A 20,203-nucleotide genomic window follows, 5' to 3' on the forward strand; every position below is an offset into this window, starting at 1 on the left:
TATGAGCAATTTATAAGTATAAATGTTTTTGTTGTACCTTGAGAAATTAAAAATGTTTAAAATAATATTTTTTTTTTCAACAAAATTAACATAAAATTATTATTATGTAGTGACACAATAAAATAAAGAAAAAAATAAAAAATAAAAATTACATATCTATGAACGAATTTACAGATAGTATAAAATGCTTCAAAGTTATATGCAAATGCTCTTCTTCAATTGCATTTTTTTCATCCTATTAAATAAATTTTAAACCGATATATGTAAAATACATTTTGATGTGAAGTATTTTGTAAAAACAATTCGTCGTTCCTTTAATTTTTTTTTTTTTTTTCTTTTTTTTTTTGTTATTTTTAATTTTACTTTTATTTCTTTGAATTTGTGACCTTTCAATTAAGCCAAGATGACAAGTTAATATTTATATTTTATCTTTTTTTGCGAATATGGGATCATGCCTTGAAAAAAAAGAAAAAAATGAATTAAGCATAGTTTAGTTGAACGTAAATCTAGCTATATTATGGTGACAATTTTTTTTTTTTTTTTTATGCCAAAATACAGAAACAAAAAATAAGTAAAATTATATAGCATTTTAAAATAATAATAGATAATTTAGAATGCCTAAGTTGATACCTGTTTATAATCAAGAAAAATCGCTGAAAGAACAGGATGATAAGGAACTAATTAAACATAGAAATTGGGATTATGCCCATAGTTTGGTAAAATTAAAGAATGAAGACGGCATATGTGAAGATATTTATGATAATAAGCCTTACTTGAAGTATAACAAAATTAAATTAACAGGGAAATAGTATTGTCCTGATCGTCCATCTCTGTGTATATATTATATAAACGTATACCTATAAGTTCATTTTTACGTATATATGCATATACACATACACATGCGCATATATATACATATACACATACACATGCGCATATATATACATATACACATACACATGCGCATATATATACATATACACATACACACATGTACATATATATATATGTATGCACACATTAAACATGGTATATGTAAAATTTACCTTTACGCTAATGTGTGTGTTATTATTTTTTTTTTTTTACGCCACTGTTCTTTCTTTCCCCGTTTTTAGGAAAAGCAAAAACCTAGTTAAGAATGAAAAGGGGTTGTGGGTACCAAAAAAGAGAAAATATGTGGAAGATAAAATGGAACAGGATAAAAATAAAAAAACAATAAAAGAAGATATAGGACATAAAGAAGATAAAGTCTATAATGGAGAGAAAGGAGGAAAAGCATTACAGGATAACAAAAAATATTATGGACCTAATAAACAAAATAAATCTAGTAGTTATAGCTCTTCAATTAATTCAGATTATTCAACAAGTTATTACAAAAATAAAAGAAGAAAAAAAAAAAACAAAGAAAAAAAAAGGAGATCTCCCAGTAGTTTATCTTCATTTGGAGTTAGTAATAGCACGAATTCTGTTAGCGAAAGTATGAGTTTAAAAGACATTTCTTCAAATGCAAATAATTATCGATCGAGTAAAGATTATAAAAAGATTACAATAAGTAAAAAAAGTAAAAATTGTAAAAGTAATAAAGATATTGATCAAAAATGGAAAGACAACAAAAATAAAAAAAACAAGTTAATAAAAAAAATAAAAAAAAAATGTTCAAGTGGGAAAGATAATACAAGTGACCCCCCAGAAATGACTACTGAAAGTGAAAATTCTGACTTGTCATCTGAAGAATTAAAAAAAAGGAGAAGGCATTATGTAGATTCGATTGACACAATAAGCAATAAAAATGTGCATCATCATAACACAAGTGATAGCAGCACAGGTGTTCACAACGGAAGTAATCGGAACAAAAGTTATAGCAACACGAGTGACGATAACTCAAGTGATGGTAAAGCAAGCGATAAATTATCTTCCTTGGATAGCGACATAAATAAACAGAAGTATAAGAACAACTCAAAATTTTGGGAAAAGGAAAATAGAAGTCATAAAAGGAAAAAAAAAATTGAAAATGAAAATGTTTATGATAAAAATGTAACATCTTCAAAGAATAAGCATTCTGCAAAAATAGATGAAATTGGAGATAAAGATAAAAAAATGCAGAAGGGGAAACAAAAGCCTGAGGAAAAAGAATTTGAAGAAGATTATAAACGTGAACATGACGATGAGAGTGAGCATGAAATTGAAGACATGGACAATGATGAGGACGAAGACGAAGATGAAGGGAAAAAAAGGGAAAGTAAAAGCAAAATTATAGAAGATAGAAGTGTAGAAAAAGAAAAACGTAAACACAAGCATAGACACCATGGGGAAATTAGAAGAGATATTATCAGGGAAAGAGAAAAGAGACACAGATTTAAAAGCTATAGATATTATTATAGAACAGATATAAAAAAGGACAAAAAGTACTTAAATGATAGAAAAGATAAGTATAGAGGGAATGAAAAAGGAAATAAGTCGTATTTATTAAAAAGTGATGAAGAAGAAGATTATAAGCATGATAATAAAAAATATTATAAAGGAGAATCTTATAATCCCCAAGACAGAAACGATAAAAGATGGAACTATGAAAATAATTATAAACATTTCAGTCATAAAGAAAGATATAACCATTCAGGTAGTAGACATATGCATTCTAGAAAAACGCAGTTAAGAGATAATTATCATTACGAAACTGTGGAAGATATTAAAGCTAATAATATTACTAATGTTCAAGAAGTGCCTGTAAATAATCGGGAAGACAGTGCACACATAGAAAACAAAAGTAAAGCAAAAAGCGGAGAATTAATGCGAATAGACGATAATGATGTAAAACATTTAAAAAGAGTTGAAGAAATAAACAAAAAGTTTCAGGAAAAATTAGAAGAGGAAAAAACGATGCAATCGTTAGGATTACCTCTTGGTTTTGTTTAATCTGTCAAGCTAAGTTTGTTTAGTTTGATCAGTTAAGTTTGTTTACATTATTTATAATTTGTAAAATGTTAAAAATAACATAAAATAAATGAATTAAAAAAAAGTAAAATAAAATAAACAAAAATAGCTTATATTGCGGACGACAAAAAGTGCAACTGCTAATTTTTTGGCACATACTTATGCGTGCAATCTTTGTTATTAATTTTGTGTACACATGCATGCATGTACATACATGTACATATGTATATAAATACATACATATAAACATATATTCGTATACATACATATATATACACCTACTTACGTGCATATTGTATCACAAACAATATGTACATTTTTTTTTACCGAAAAACCTCGTTTCTGGAAAAAAGTGTCATTAAAAAAAAAAATTATTTTAAAACTGCTTAACCGCAATTTTGTTCATTAAAAAGAAGCAGATTATATCTAATTACGCGTTATAACGTCGTAACATTTTTTATAAGAATTATTATTGATGAATTCATCAATTGCAGTAGCAGATAAATTCAAATGTGCATACAGATAGGTGAAAAAATGTAAACGTACACTTTTTTTTTTTTTTTTTTATAATAATCGTTCCGATTGTACAAATAATACAATATTTTTATTTATTGTAACACATACACACAATTAGAGTACGCAAATACTAAGCATACACATTGACATTTGATTTTTTTTTTTTTCTCTTTTATATTATTTTAGCATACCCTTGATAATTATTTTTTCACAATAAGGAAAATCATTATGCACACATACGCTCATAATTACACGCATACGTACATACATATATATATATATATATATATACATATATACCTAAAATTGTGCGAATGTAAACGCCTGTCTAGTACCTGTATTGATCACTTTTGTAAGGGCCATTTTTGGGTACACCCAAAAACGTACACTGCTTGTCATCCAAATGGGTTAAGGATGCGTTTAGCTTCTTCAAATGATAAAATGCAACCTTTTCATCTAAATGTTTAGGTAACAAATAAACTTTGTTTTGATATTTTGAATTATTTCTGTTTTCCCATAAATCTAATTGTGCAAATATTTGATTACAAAAAGAAAAAGACATGACAAAAGCTGGATGACCTGTTGCACATCCCAGATTTAAAAGTCTTCCTTTTGCTAATACAATAATTTTATTTCCATTTGGTAAGGTAACTCTATCTACTTGAGGTTTTACATTCTCGATATGAATTCCATCATAATTAAATAATTCATTAACCTGTATTTCATCATCAAAATGTCCTATATTACCAACTACAGCATTATTTTTCATTTTTAATAAATGTTCTAATTTAATAACATCAACATTGCCTGTACAGGTAATGAAAAAATCTGCTTTCTCAACAATTTCATCTAAAGTTACAACATTAAAACCTTCCATAACTGCTTGAATTGCACATATTGGATCTATTTCTGTAACATATACTCTTGCACCTAACCCTTTCATAGATGATGCACATCCTTTACCTACATCTCCATATCCACATATAACAACAATTTTTCCCGAAATTAAAAAATCAGTAGATCGCATTAAGCCGTCAGGTAAAGAGTGCCTACAACCATAAATGTTGTCATATTTTTGCTTTGTAACTGCATCATTAACGTTTATAGCTGTAAAAAGTAATTCATTATTTTTATCCATTTTTTTCAATCTTAAAATTCCAGTTGTTGTTTCTTCAGATACTCCAATAATTTTTTTTGAAATGTTAGTCCATTTTTTTGGATTTTTACTAATAGAATTTTTTAACAACGTTAGAAAACATTTTTCTTCTTGATTTATTCCTGATTCTGGGTCAGGTAATATTTTTTTTTCTTCATATAATTTTTCATATTCTACACCCTTATGTACTAACAGAGTTGCATCACCACCATCATCAACAATTAAATCAGGTCCTTCATTATCCTCCCATGTTAGTGCACTTTCCACACACCACCAATATTCTTCAAGGGTTTCATCCTTCCATGCAAAAACAGTTACATTTTCTAACGTACTCACAGCTGCAGCTGCGTAATCTACAGTTGAGTAAATATTACATGAACACCATCTTACGTGTGCTCCTAACTTCTGTAATGTTTCAATCAATAACGCACATTCGATAGTCATATGTAAGCACCCACTTATTTTCGCATTTTTTAGAGGCTTCAGTTTTTCATATTCTTCTCGTATGGTCATTATTCCTGGCATTTCATTTTCAGATATTTGCATTTGTAGCTTACCAAATGGAGCTAAACTTAAGTCTTTTACTTTACTTTTATTTTCATACATTTTTTTTTGACAGAAATACTAATAGCACTACAAAAATATTGATGTGCTTTGTGATATATTAACAATTACTGCCTTTCGATTCTTTTGAAATGCAAGTGTTTCTTCAGCAAAAAACTGACGACGTGAACATGTAAATGTAGGTATATATATGTATATATATATGTTTATATACATATGTATATGTAAAGAACAGTATGGGCAATGTTGTGTGAGACAAAATAAATCGGTAAAAAGTTAAATTTCAAAAAAAGGAATGCTAGCAAGCATGAAACTTACTGAGTGTTAAGTAATATAATAAGAACAGTAAAAAATGCAATCAATGTATATTTTATTGTAATAAGAAAAAAAAACAAAAATAGCACAAAATTTGTTCAATAAAAACATAAATTAAGGGGATTCCTGCTGTGTTTTTTTTTTTTTTTTTTACGGTTTGCTCTTTTATATTTGCTACCACAATATTTGATTAGTTTCTGCTCTCATATTTTATTATTATTTTTTTTCTTTTGTTTTATTTGTTCTCTTCTTTTTCTTATTTCCTTTTAATTTTTTTTTTTTTTTATAGAGCCATATTCTTGTAAGTCAGCACATTACTTCTCATTACTATACAATAAAAAAAAAAAAAAAAGAGTATAAATAATCCATATAATTAGTATGGTACAGTATATATGTAAAGCAATACATGGCTTATTACGTTGATTTTCTCAAATCAAAATAGAAAACTCAACGGTTTAATACATGTTTATGTTGTTTTTAAAGCGTTACATATATACATGTGCACATCTGTAGTATCATTTTACTTTTCATAATGTGAGTAATAGAAGGACTATTAAAATGAAAAATAGTTGAAAAGAGAGCATCAAAATTTAAACATAGCTATAACGAAGAAAAATTAATTATAAGTGCATATGTATTTCTCAGATAATATATCGCATTTTTTAAAATGTAGGTTGACGTATACAAACATACATGTACACAGCATGAGCCTTTTTTCTTTTTCTTCACCTTAATTTTGCAATGCATACATAAATGTATATGTACATACATATATATATTACATACGTGTACATATATATATTACATACGTGTACATATATATATTACATACGTGTACATATATATATTACATACGTGTACATATATATATTACATACGTATACATATATATATATACATATGTATGCTCCAAAGCTTCCGCATCTTAATGTACGCATGTTAAAATAGGCAAGTCTGTATACTTGCTACAGGGGAGCACGCAAAGGTTTATGCAACTTACATCTCTTTCCTTTTTTTTGTTACTTCTTATCCTTTTTTGATGTTGTTTCAGTCGAATAATATTTTCTTTAAAAGGAAAAGAAAAAGATGATAAATTACATTTTAAAATATGTAGTAACAGTAGTTATTATACTTGAACTTTTTCAAAAAAATGCAGCAATAAAAATTAGGACATTTCATGATTACTTAAATTTTATCGAACCATCTATTTTAAAAAGCATTTCTAAGTATCAAATAAACACAAATTTTTGTATTATAAGAAAAAGGGAGAAATGTAATTATTTAAATCTAAACGACCCCGTGAAAGGAGATTGCACTATTCCCACAGAGGAAGAGAATGCTAATAGGGAGCAGAAATATTTAGAAGCAAGAAATGTAAATGATGAGATTCAGAACGTTATAAACGGTGAGGAAAAGGGTAAGGAACAGAATGCAGTGGTTGGTGGGGAAGGGAATGAGCAAAGTAGTAACGAAGAGAACGACGTACACAACGAACGTCCTCATAATATAGGCAATGACAGCATCCCTAGGAACAGTAGCAAGGGAGGTGGTGAGAGCGGAACTGGTCCTTCTTGCGAAACAGGGAATGGGATAGAAAAAGAGAAAGTGAAAAGGGAATACTTAGATGGTGAAATATTAACTGAAGAGGAAATAAATGAGCACATGAAATTTCAACAATGGAGTGACAGATTGCTCCTATCGAAAGAAGAAAGTACTTATTATTACGATATTGAAAATAATTGCGTAAATACAAAATATTTTGATAAAATAAATCAAGTAAATAGTACGTTTTATAAAAAAGAGTCTATCTTAAAAGACTGTTCAGTAAACTTAATACCTTTTCAAAATAAAAGAGAAAGTGCAGAAATGTGCCAATCTATGACAAAAGATTTTACAAATGGAAAATTAAGTTATTCCATGTTTCAAGGAGGGATTAAAAGTACCAAGGGCACAGATAAAACAAACCCTGTCAATAGTCAACTACTTGATAGCTGTCAAACTTCTAACAGTTACAGTGCTGATAAGAAAGAAATGAATATGGAGAAAGAAGTAATTTTAAATAATGAAGAGATAGAGCAGTTATCTGATATTAATTTAAATAAACGAACAAATATTTTTTTCCCCACACAATCCTTATTTAGTTCTGTGTACATAGGTAAAGACGCATTTAATGACTTTTTAGAAAAAGGGTTAAATTCAATTAAATTATGTTTAAATAAATATTTACATTATTATTATGAACATAATTTAAAATCGAATTTAGAGGATAAAATATTTCTTATGTTCATATTAAGGTATATAAAAAATTATTTATTAAACATTATATATAGAACGTTTCATACAAAATTAATAAATGAAGTAGAAATTGAAAATGATTCCATTATTTATCCTAATAATAAGAAACTGATAAACAATGAAGTGTACTTAGAATTAGAAGCAGAATATGAAGAAATAGTAAACATATTAGAGCATTTTTTTGACAAAATTAGAGATATGTTTAAAATAAATGAGAACGAATTAAGCGACTATTTAGCAAAAAAAAGCGAAATAATAAATTATTCCACCCCATATGTATTAAAAAGTAATGAGGAAACCGAGAAACATATTAAAAATATGTGGACATACTTTAATTTTAAAATATTTAACAATGCACTTCCAAATTTTAATTTGATTAATTTTTATTGGATAAACGGTAAGGTAGAAAAGTTATTAAATATACCAAATATGAAAACATATAAAATTGTTAATAAAGATTTTATGAATCTACCTAGTATTTTATTATGCACTGCTTTGAAGACTTCTCCTCTTTTGTTAAATTATACTATATTAAAAATCATGTATGAGTATAACAGGCTGTTACAAGTGAACATATTACCATTCAAAGAAATAAAAAATTACAATAAATCAAAAAAATTTGATGAAACAAAGCAGAAAGTTATAAAATATGTACATGGAATTGCAGGCTTGTTAGACAATATAGATTTTTATTATTATACACCGTATCTGGGAGACTTAAACTTAACTGACAAGGAATCAGCAAAGTTTTTTTCTTATATAAAAGATGTTATTGGAAATAACAGTAAAATGTTTTACAGCCTGGAATATAATAAAGAATTTTCTACTTATAATAACAAAAAAGAGAAAGAAACTAGCTTTTCTTCTACTCCTTCTATGTCTACTTATGGAGAAAGTTATTTTCATAACAGGAATGTAAATGCGCAAACTAGTTTTAATAATGAAGAGGAGAATGAGCATGTGCATGACTCCGGACCTGTAGGGGGGGGATCCACCTCGGGGGAGGAGTTACAATGGGAAAATGAGGTCAAAAAGGGAGGATGTGTACCATCGGAAGGAATAGCGAAAAGGGAAGAGGCTGAAGCTGTAGCTGCCGATGAGCTTGAGACTTCAGAAGAGGCCGAAGATGAGGATGATATAGTTTTCCTCCTTTTGAGGTCTAAAGTTACGAGCGATATTAATAAGGCAATCCAGATGGCTACGAATGTGCACAAAAAGAAAAATGTGAGCAACTTGTGGGGACATTCATACGATGTAGTTGATTATAGTGACCCTACTTCTATTTCTCCAGAATTAAGACAAAACAACGAAGACAGAAAAGAGTCCCAAGAAAAAAAGATAATACATGGTAATCTACAAGACAAAAATAGTAATATCAAACTTCAACGTTTTAGAATACCACTAAACGAATTTGCTGGATCGCTGTTTTTATGTGATGTTAACAACTCAACGAAACATTTAACTCAAGGAATAGAGAAATTAAAAGAATTAAATGAGTTCGATTTAACATATGTACATAACGCATTAGTCCACTGCTGTTTACGATTTCTAAATGATAGTGGAAATGAAAATGAAGATGTAGATGCTATGTTGAAAAAATATGAAAAAAGTGAAAAAGTAGAAACGACTAATAATATAATGACATTACAAATGATGGTAGTTATTGGAGAACTGTTTAGAAATATAAGAAAAATGAGAACAAAGGAAAAATACTTTTTCAAAAGAATTATGCAAACAGATGTTATATCAGATTTATATAAAGACAGTAGTGTTTATGATGAAAATATGAATATTAATAAAATGGACTATGTTATGAAAAATTTGGTAATTCAATATCCTTTAAATAAAAACATGTTATTAAATAAAAAAAATAGGGAAGAAATTGCTTATTATTTTTTAAACTATTATACTAAATATATATTTCGTTTTGACTTGCCAAATAATATAGTTATTAAATTTACTGATGACATATCAGGGTTAAGTTTTTATGACTATAATTTTGATTATATAACAAATGATGCTGTTATATACATACATAACGATATAAATAGCTCCTTAATTTTATCTAGAATTATTCTAGATGAGTGCCTAAATATATATGAGAAATACACAACATATATTCATAAATACGGAGGCAATTCAGATGGTTCAACTATTAAGGAAGCAAAAAGTAAGATAAAGAATTATGGGGAGGGGAACCCGTCCCAAAGACAAGAAGAAAATGCATATAAAAAAAAAGAAAACTGTAGTAAAAAAAGAGGTGATAAGAATGGAAGCAGTTTAGGTATTGATACAAAACCAAAGATTGATGAGGAGGAAATACTTGAGAATGAGGACGAGCAGGAATGTACGGATACGACACAGTATGAGGATTATACTGAAGAAAATATCGATCCTGCAAATGTTGACCTAAACAATGTAAAGGATCTTACTGGAAGCACAAAGAGTATTTCAGAGAGTAGTTCAGAGAGCAGTGAAGAAAGCGACTCAAGTGATGAAGCAATAGATGACGAAAATGTGGACATATTTAATTACTTAAAAATAAACAAAATTAAGCAGTTTATTCGATTTTTAATTGAGTATAACGACTGGCCCTTTTTTTTGGATGAAACAACAAACTTAGAGAGCTATTTAAATTCTGAAGAGTTACACATGTTTAAAAATGTGAAGCATAACAATAGTTTAAGCAATTTTTTTGTGACGTTAAAAAATGGACATATTAGTAAACAAAGGATCATGAATATAATTGAAAATATTATAAAAAGAGAAGACTGCAAAAGTGTGTGGACCGATAAAAGAATTCCTATTAAACACATTGCAGCAGCATTGTTTACAAATAACTACATAAATTTGTTTAAAGTATTTCAAGGAGGTATAAAGGAGTTATTAAAATTAAAACTGAATGAATTAGATTTTATTATGAACAAATGTAAATATGCTTGTGATATTATATATTATAAAAGATTAGAAGAAATTAAGTCGTCTAATAATAATTTAATTTTTACTATGTATAATGAAAATTTAAGTTCAATAGAATATTATTTTGATAAATTAAAAGAAAAAATTATATTAATGAGTTTAATTAAAAATAAAGATATTTTTGGTATTCTCATTAATTTGATATCTGATATTTTTCCAAATAAAACAAAAATTCCAAGCGAAATAGAAAAGGAATTAAGTGTAAAATCGAAAGATCAAATTAATAAATTAATTTTTTTATATGATAAGGAAAAAAAAAAATGTGGTTATACAACTTCATTAAATAGAACAAATGTAACATATAATCTTTTTCACTTTTTTAATAAAGAAATATTTAATAACAAACTAAATAACGTACAAATAGAATTTATAAAAGATGATAAAATATTATCCACTCATGCCAATTTTGTGAACACGTTTGAAAACTCCAGAATATTAATTAATGATAATATATTTTCAATTAATATATTGTCCAATGTTCTACTAAAAGAAATGGCCGAAATATATTACTTTTACAATGATAATAAAATAGAAAGAGAAAATAAGTTATACCTCAAACATAATTTCAAGAGTTCCTATTTACCAGTTGTATTTAAATATTCGAAGAGTTTCCAGGGCGTTAAAATTATGCAGCCTTTTGATTTTAACGAGAGGGAGATATATGGCAAAGCCAGAGAAAGTAGCATTAACAGGGATAACCCATCGAACCTAAATACAGTCAGCAATACGAGCATTGCTAGTAGTAGCGGTGGTACTAAGAGTGATGGTTTTAGCAGCGGTAGTTATGCCAGCAGTGAAGGCCCCACTTCGGACATGAATAAAATGTCGCAGAGAGAATATTTCGCAGCTGAGAAGGATAAATTTGATATTGAAAACTTGATTAGCAAAATTGCATCCTATGATCATGATGAAATATTTAAGGAAATTATAGAATTTCGAAAAGCAAAATACAATGACAACATGGAAGTACAGAAGTGTCTGGAGGAGTACCTGTATACATATGAAAAGATAAATACAGCAAAGTACTTTTCCCCCGATGGGAGCAATCAGAGTGATGAACATAAAGAAAAAGGAGAGGACAAAGGCGAAGAAATAGATATGGCTGAAGAAAAAGACATAGGTAATAGAAAAGACACATATAATGGAAAAGACATGATTAAAGGAAACACCATGGGCGAAGATAAATGTAGTGAGAACGAACAAGATAGGAAAGAAAAACAAAGTTTAGATAATGAACTATTATTTGAACCTAATGATATAAAAAACATTTACCTTAATTACATGTATAAATATATAGAATATGTTATTAAAAAAAAAGAGTTTCCAATTACTTTTAACGATGTAAATGAGGATTGGATCAACTGTTTAACTGAATTAGAAAATCAGAAAATTTTGATGTACTCAACTAAAAATAATAGTGGTCATTTATATGAATTATTAATTAATAGTAATGCTTGTTCATCTAAAAGAGCATTAAGTATTCTTGAGCAGAGTTTACAAAAAAATAAAAATAACGAATTAACAGAATCAACTATTTCTTGTAGTGAAGATAATGATGCTCTTAAAAATTTCGATGAATTTGTTTTATGGATGAATAAAAATAAAAGAAAAAATATTGAAAAATTAGATGAGCAAGCACTGTTAAATGATACTACAACATCTGAAGACATAAAAAAAGACATAAAAGAAGTTATAGATAACTATAATACTACTCATGATCCACAAGGAGATAAAAAACTTGATCCTAATAATATTACTATTGATAACATAAAAGATTTAATTAAGAAACACAACGTTTCCAAAGAAGATATACAAGCAGCTATGAGTCAGTTGAACATGTCCGATGACTTTGATGTCGATTCGTTGTTTAAATAAACATATAGCACCTTTTCATTTGTGTGCCTTTATATCTATACTTGCTCACCATTTCTTCTATTTTCTCCATTTTTTTGTTAAGTCGAATTATGCGATTGCTTTTTTTTTTTTTTTTTTTTTTTAAACTATTTTCAATAAAGCATAATGCGGTGTCTTTTGGTGCTCATTGTTCTTCGTTCTTGGAGGGACTTGTTTGTAATTTTACGCATACATACACACTGGCTTCTATATATATTTATGCTCACTTGTGAACTAATTTTTTTTTTTTTGTATGTTGCATAACATTTGAGGCTTGATTTTTATGCGTAATAAATTAATATAATCAATTATTTTCCGTGCTTCTCGTGTTTCCATCATATGTAAAAAGTACATCCCCAGACGAACGTGTTGAGAAGAGTGCCATAAGCATATACATACGTGTTATGTATGTGCATGTACTAATTTTGTTTACACCTCCAAAAATTAAACGACTGTGAAATAGTTTTCATTTCATTTTTATTATCACTTTATTTTGTTTTTACTTTATTTTGTTTTTACTTTATTTTGTTTTTACTTTATTTTGTTTTTACCTTACTTTGTTTTTACTTTATTTAGTTTTTACTTTATTTTGTTTTTACTTTATTTTATTTTTACTTTATATTGTTTTTACTTTATTATACTTTTCATTTTTAGTATTTAAAAAAGGTTTTTTTAAAAAGTGGATGTCCCATTTTTCCCTTAAACCTTTCCATTGGGTTCATTTAAAATTTCTCCTTATTTGCTGCTTCATTTTTTGTTCCTCTTTTCTTTCCCCATAAAAATTTATGTTAAAACGATTTTATATTACACATATTTGAGCGAGCATTTTACAAAAAGGGATGATTGTTATTATATATATTTTTACTATATTTATGGGTAACAAATTTTTCTTTTTCTTATATTTAAATATTTTAAATATTAGAATGGACAAAATAGTTCACAAATTTAATTCTTCTCTTCTTAAAAGCAATATAGAGAAAAAGGGAAAAAAAAAAAAAAATTATTTTATTCCTAGAAGATTAAAGTAAACCTTTCAATTTGTAATTTTGGGGCCCTAATAAATGGATGTTCTTCCAATACATAATGCATAATATATAGATATATATTATATATATATGTACGTATGCGTGTGTTGTGCGTAATATATGCGCTGTATAATACTGCGTTACATTTGTTGACTACTCTTGTATCCTTTATGCAGAACTGTATTACTGTTTAATTTTTATTATATGGAATATACTCAACGCTGGGAGAAGTTAAGATAAAAATTAGGGACTTCTCAAGGTAATACCATTTTGAACTCACGCTTTAAATGCGCTACAAGCTGTTATTTCAAACAGCACGCAAGTGAACGTAAATAAACAAAAAAATATATATATAAATATATACATATAAGTATAATGATACATACATATATTTTTTTTTTATTAAAAATTGCAAAATCAATTTTTTTGTAACACGTTTTGCGAAGGGAATTATTAAGGAAAAAAAAAAAAAAAAAAAAAAAAAATTTTAATTAGTTATTATTTATGAGTACGCTTACCCGCTGTCACAGGTGTTGAAGTTTGTTATTTTTTAATTTATACAGAAGAGAGTATAAGCATATATATATATGTATGTTTTTATTTCTGTATATATGTATGTACGTATGTACGTTACGCGAAGCAGAGGTTACGTTTTCCCTTTCGCTACCTCGACCTTGTTTTCTACCGATAAACGAAGTATCAACGGTATTTTGTTCATAAAATAATGACGCATATTGTGTTACATAACATGATATACTAAATAATACGGATGAAAAGATAAAAAGATGAAAAGCGAACAGCTAAATTTAAAAGCACTAATGAAAAAATTCTTAGGAGAAGAAAAGGAATATATAAAGTTTATGAAGAAAGATAACAAAGATATCATAGTTTTTGAGAAAGAAAATTTTTATATATATAGCGATGTTCTTTGTGGTATTGAAAGTAGAAAAAAAGAAAAATATAATATAGGAGACATTTATTTGTTCATTTGTTTACCAAAAAGTAATTATACATTTTCTTATATTAATTCGATTGGTTATAAATATATAAGCATATTAGAAAGAAGTAAAATTATAAAAAATATTGAAGACGATGAGGATAATGATGACATAAAAGTAAATTTTTATATATATGATTTAAAAAAAATAATTGATTTACATGATTATGTGCGTGCGGAAACAGAACATATTATAGGTCTAGACCTTTTTGACATTGAAAATGTGGGAGACCTAGAGAGGGAATATGAAAATGATAACGAGAATGACAGGAAAGATTTAAAAACGAAGAAAAGGAAAATAATAGCAACTAGTGAGGGAATCAATCTCCATAGTAACAGTTATAATCATAGCAGTAGTAATAATAACAATCATAGTAGTAGCAATAATAATAATGACAATATTACCAAGGAGGATGGACAAAAAAGGAAGGAAAAATTGGGAGTTATCATAAAACAGGAAAGTACCACTGATAAGGACAACTACAATGTGTCGTTGCCGAGAGATGAAAATATTGTGTCTTTTGAAAACACCAAGAAAATATTCGACTCAGATAAAATACAGGATTCTTTAATATTTTATGTTAAAAATGATTATGCATACTCTTGTTCATATAAAAAGCCTATTATAGTAAGAGGCATTGAAATGAATGGAGAAGGAAAATATAATTTTGTGGAAGAAGATTTATCATCTCTTTCATATGATCAATTAATGTACTTCAATTTTAACGAAATAAATGCAGTAAAAGAAGGGGACAACGAGACGAATAACAGTTTTGTTTTTATTAAACAAAATGGACCCATCTCTTATGAAGAAGATGCATCTAGTCGTTACCTCAACCTTAGCAGTGATATGAGGGGGATGAGCACGATTAAAAACGAAGACACAGATAATGTTGCCAAAAATAGATATAGTAATAATGAGGAGAAGAAGAGGAAGGGGACGAATTACTATGAATCAAATGAAGAAAGAAAGTATGATTATTCATACACCGAAGAAATTAATTATAACTTTTTAAATCATTATTATGAGGATAATTATTTGAAAAATCTTTTCTTTCAAAATTTAAATTTATATTCCATAATAAAAAATACGTACTTTACAAATTTATCAAATATGGATCAAATTGACCAAAATGTAAAATTAATTACTCAAAAATTTTATGACGAATATATAAAATACATGGAAGGTAATAAATATACAGATTTATGTAATGGTAATAATAATTTGAATAATTATGACCTGAATAATGGTTTAAAGAGTTACATTAATATAAATGACGAAAGGAGCCTTATCGAAATTTTAGCGGCAAATGATACCTTTGAGCTAGATTTGGCCTTAAGCAAATTTGATGAACAGCCTAAAACTGAATTTAGTAAACATAGAGCAACTGACGATCATGGTAACGACAATAGCAATAACAATAATAACCTCAATAGTAACCACAATAGTAACCACAATAGTAACCGCAATAATGGCATTGCTGCTCCATTTGCATCTTTAAAAAAAAGGAAGAGGATATTTCTTTTTAGCGAAGTCCCCCCTATCGAAATAGTCAGAAACTTTAGTAATCATGATAAAATAATTTTCTTTCATAATTTACTGGCATTGTATATATGCTCCCTAAACAGTAAAAAATATTATAAAGAAAATAAAACGGTCGTTAATTTTGTGCATAATTTTGTTCTTAATTTTGATCCCAATTTTGCAAATCGGAAGTGCCCCTTCGGGGATGATTTGATAAGGTTGAATAGTGATCCTGGTTTTACATCTGGTGAAGATACCTGCTCTGATGATATTCATATTAACGATTCGAAAAACTTCTCTTTCGAGCTTAATGGAAAAAATAAATTAAAAAAAAAGGGTAATCAAGAAGGTGATTCTGTGCTGATGTCAAATATCAAAAATGAGGACGAAACAGTAGAGAGGAAAAACAATAACAAAAAGGACTCACTTAATTTTCGTACTATTGACAACAACTATTTGGAGATAAAAAACAGACCGAATAATAAATTTTTATTTAATTACAAATTGTCAGATACAGAAATTGATAACAACAAAGAATTAGTTAATTCTTCTCATGTTAAGGAAGTAAATGTTAAAGATTCTTACGATATAGTAGGCAAATGCTCATGTGACTACACCATGATATATAACTTTTTCGAAAAAGAGCTCTTTAAAAAAAGTAGTATAAAAAATGTATATATAAATGGTATTAAGAAAAATATTATTGTAGATGATAATATTAAACCGAGTATTCAAAAGAAGACTCTAAAATTAATAGATGAAATACACTTAACACATAAAAAAAGGCCCATCATAATATTAGAAAAGGGTAGCACAAATATAATTAATAGAAGCAACATTGAGTCATTTTTTCTTCATAATAATTTAGACAGTTCTTTTATACCTACAATAAATAATAGTAGTAATAATAACCCTGTTCAGAGTATAAACAAAAGCAGTGATTATTACGATTCCTTATCAATAATTTTTAAAATGTTTAACAAAAGTGTCAAGTTTTCATTTATTGAAAATGATAAAATAACAAAATTCACCGAAACAGATTGGAAATGTGTAATTGCAGCTATCTTAAATTCAAAAGAATCATTAAAAAAAATATTAAATATATACCCATTTCAAATTCCAACAGCTCTCTTTCAGCCATTTAAAACTTTTGTTTTTATGTATAATGATGTTACAATTCCATCTGATTTATTATCTGGTAGTAATATTGATATCATCAGAATTAGTCGTAGTAATAGAAAAGACGACTACATTGCTGTTAATAAATTCTGGAGTAACATCGAGAAATTTCTTTTACAAAGAAGAGAGAAAATATTTTACATAAAAAAAAAAAAAATTTGAATTTCGATGAGCCACAAATGTGTGCAGCAGTTTATATACACAATCACAATCACACTTACAATCACAGTTACACTTACATTTATACTTACATTTACATTTACATTTACACTCACACTCACACGCATACATACACGTAAGCATGTTTATAGCACAATTCGCGTCTGCCTTATATACGCTGTCGTGCTATATTTGAAACGCTTCTCCTATATGTTATTCCACGCTCATTTTCATATGTACACATAAGCATATATTATACTTATACGATATCATTACAAATAATGCGGTAATTTTTTTAGTATTTTCATTATTTCCATTTTTGCGTATTTCTCCTTATATCTGTGCATATATTTGCCATTTAGATTGATTTTTTTTTTTTTTTTTTTTATCATTTTCTTTGGAATAATATTAAATTATTTTGTTTTTGAAATAATATAAATTTAAAACTTTTGCATACTTTTTAATAATATTATAAAGATTTTTTCCTTTTTTCTTTTTTTCAAAAGGTAAAAAAAATATAATGTAAACATTTTATAAGTTCATTTTTCATAGAAATATCGATCTGGTAAAGAAGCAATTATTCATTATGCAATATATGAATTATTAATAGAAAAATAAAAAATAAATTGTACGGTAATTTAGCCTTACGAGTACACTTGTTTTTTTCATGTTGTGTTTCTAATTAATTATATATTTGTTCAGCTTCTATACATATATTTTTATGCTTATTATTCTTGCATTATTACATTTATATATTTCATACATATTTTATGTACGTTTTACAGTGTATCAAACGATATTTTCTGCATTTTTAATTTGATAGAATTTATGTTTAGTTACATATGAAAAATTAAAATTCAGCATATAATATTTTTTAAGAGAAATAAAAATTAGTTCATTTTAAAATAGCTGTATAGAATTGTTGAAGGACTCACCCCCAACAGCATATATGTATTATAAATGCATAATACACAATACATACATACATACATGCTATTTTGAAGGTATATCCATAATTAGCAAATAAGAAATTCTAAGGTTTTAACTCATCACTGTAATTTAAAATTAACGGTTCTGGAATATATATATATATATATATACATATTTATGTATATATTTATGTTGACACAATGAGGTACTGCAAAAGAGAAGAAAAGCGTGCTAATTGTATTCTGTTTATAAAAAAAAATTTATGAATTGATCTCATAATATATATATAATACTTCTAAAAAATGTTCAGAAAAGTTATGTCGAAAAAAATTCTGTAAAAATATGCATAGATAAATAAATGAAGCATATAGTTTTATGATAATAAAGCTGTAAGTGGCAGAAATGAACTATATATATGTACGTATTATAATTTTATATTATTTTTTTTATTTTTTTTTTTTTTCTAGTGACAGTATAGTACGAGCGTACGGCGTGCTGCTATGTAGAATTTTTTGTAACAGCACAAAAAATGCTATAGGCGAAAATTCAGAAATTGAATTTTTATTTTTAAAGGCATCCTATGGAAATAGACATTGGACTCCTCCAAAAGGTTAGCTAACAGTGTAATTAATTTTTTTTTTTTTTATATATATTCATTATTTTTATGTTCCTTTATAAATTATACAAAATATATACACATTTACGAAGGACTGCACGAAAATAACGAAGACGGACTAGATACAGCTATGAGAGAAACTTTAGAGGAGACTGGTATAGATAAGGATAAATATAAATTACTAAATTACGAAAAAGTAAGTATTACATTTGAAAAATAAACCCTAAAAAAAAAAAAAAAAGCATAGTTATCGTAATAGCAATGACAATTGCGGTATGTGTTACATATTTCTTCTTTATTTGTTAACCCGTTAGACCTTAAAATATAATGTTAATGATAGGATAAAAGAGACTACATATTACCTAGCTCTCTTGTTAAATAATGAAGAGAATGTCAAGTTATCAGATGAACACACAGATTATAAGTATGTTTTATTATAAATAAATTAGAGATAAAATGTTACAAAATATGTATGTAATATGTAGATACGTGAAATAAATTATGTGTTCGAATTTTTATTTTACTATTTTTTTTTCCTCACGTACAGATGGATACACAGTAACGAATCAGAAGCATATTCTCTTCCAAATTCTTTATCTGACTTATTGGAAAATGCAGAGGAATTTTTGAGGAAAAACAACGAAAATATGATAGTTCATTAATTTTGCGCCTTATGACTAAGTCATGTGTAAATGCATATTTGTATACATCTCCACGTACATACTTCCATAATTATAAAATTAAAAAAAGTACGTGTAACATTTTATTTAAGTAAAATATAACGTTTTCCTGTAAATATTAAAAACAAAGGAGAGAATATTTCTATTATAAAATAAATTGTTCTTTTTAATAAATTGAATTTATGTACATAGTAATTAAAGCTTATATATTTATTTATTGCATGAATATAATATTTCTGAAAAAAATTATGAAAAATGTACGAAGCGCTTTTTTCATTTTGCTGGATCCTTTAAAAAAAAAGTACTATTTAGGACGTTCTTCCTTTTTTCTTTTTTTTTTTTTTTTCCATTTTCTTATTATTATGTATGTATCTTCCTTAATATTGCAAAATTTTCAAGTACACTTTTCAACATTGTTTTCGTTTGCGTGATCAACTTTATTT

General features: G+C 27.0%; 5 protein-coding genes across 5 annotated transcripts; 4 read left to right on the forward strand and 1 right to left on the reverse strand.

Annotated features, from left to right (window-relative positions):
- Positions 1 to 614: 614 nt before the first annotated feature.
- On the forward strand, positions 615 to 2,913 carry PmUG01_10023600 (conserved Plasmodium protein, unknown function; the record flags this gene model as incomplete). The annotated part of the gene is made up of 2 exons (XM_029005420.1): positions 615 to 778; positions 1,116 to 2,913. The coding sequence occupies 2 exons, from the start codon at positions 615 to 617 to the stop codon at positions 2,911 to 2,913; spliced, it is 1,962 nt and encodes a 653-aa protein (XP_028862011.1).
- Positions 2,914 to 3,775: 862 nt separating this feature from the next.
- On the reverse strand, positions 3,776 to 5,209 carry PmUG01_10023700 (S-adenosyl-L-homocysteine hydrolase, putative; the record flags this gene model as incomplete). The annotated part of the gene is made up of 1 exon (XM_029005421.1): positions 3,776 to 5,209. One exon carries the CDS (start codon positions 5,207 to 5,209, stop codon positions 3,776 to 3,778), a length of 1,434 nt encoding a protein of 477 aa, XP_028862012.1.
- Positions 5,210 to 6,568: 1,359 nt separating this feature from the next.
- Positions 6,569 to 12,631, forward strand: PmUG01_10023800 (conserved Plasmodium protein, unknown function; the record flags this gene model as incomplete). Its single annotated transcript, XM_029005423.1, has 1 exon — positions 6,569 to 12,631. One exon carries the CDS (start codon positions 6,569 to 6,571, stop codon positions 12,629 to 12,631), a length of 6,063 nt encoding a protein of 2,020 aa, XP_028862013.1.
- Positions 12,632 to 14,459: 1,828 nt separating this feature from the next.
- PmUG01_10023900 (conserved Plasmodium protein, unknown function) lies at positions 14,460 to 17,537 on the forward strand (the record flags this gene model as incomplete). The annotated part of the gene is made up of 1 exon (XM_029005424.1): positions 14,460 to 17,537. The coding sequence occupies one exon, from the start codon at positions 14,460 to 14,462 to the stop codon at positions 17,535 to 17,537; it is 3,078 nt and encodes a 1,025-aa protein (XP_028862014.1).
- A 1,127-nt stretch (positions 17,538 to 18,664) lies between these two features.
- Ap4AH (bis(5'-nucleosyl)-tetraphosphatase [asymmetrical], putative) lies at positions 18,665 to 19,742 on the forward strand (the record flags this gene model as incomplete). The annotated part of the gene is made up of 5 exons (XM_029005425.1): positions 18,665 to 18,669; positions 18,932 to 19,074; positions 19,173 to 19,276; positions 19,395 to 19,504; positions 19,628 to 19,742. The coding sequence occupies 5 exons, from the start codon at positions 18,665 to 18,667 to the stop codon at positions 19,740 to 19,742; spliced, it is 477 nt and encodes a 158-aa protein (XP_028862015.1).
- Between the last annotated feature and the right edge of the window lie 461 nt (positions 19,743 to 20,203).

This window comes from Plasmodium malariae (assembly GCF_900090045.1).
Source record: "Plasmodium malariae genome assembly, chromosome: 10".
NCBI lineage: Eukaryota > Apicomplexa > Aconoidasida > Haemosporida > Plasmodiidae > Plasmodium > Plasmodium malariae.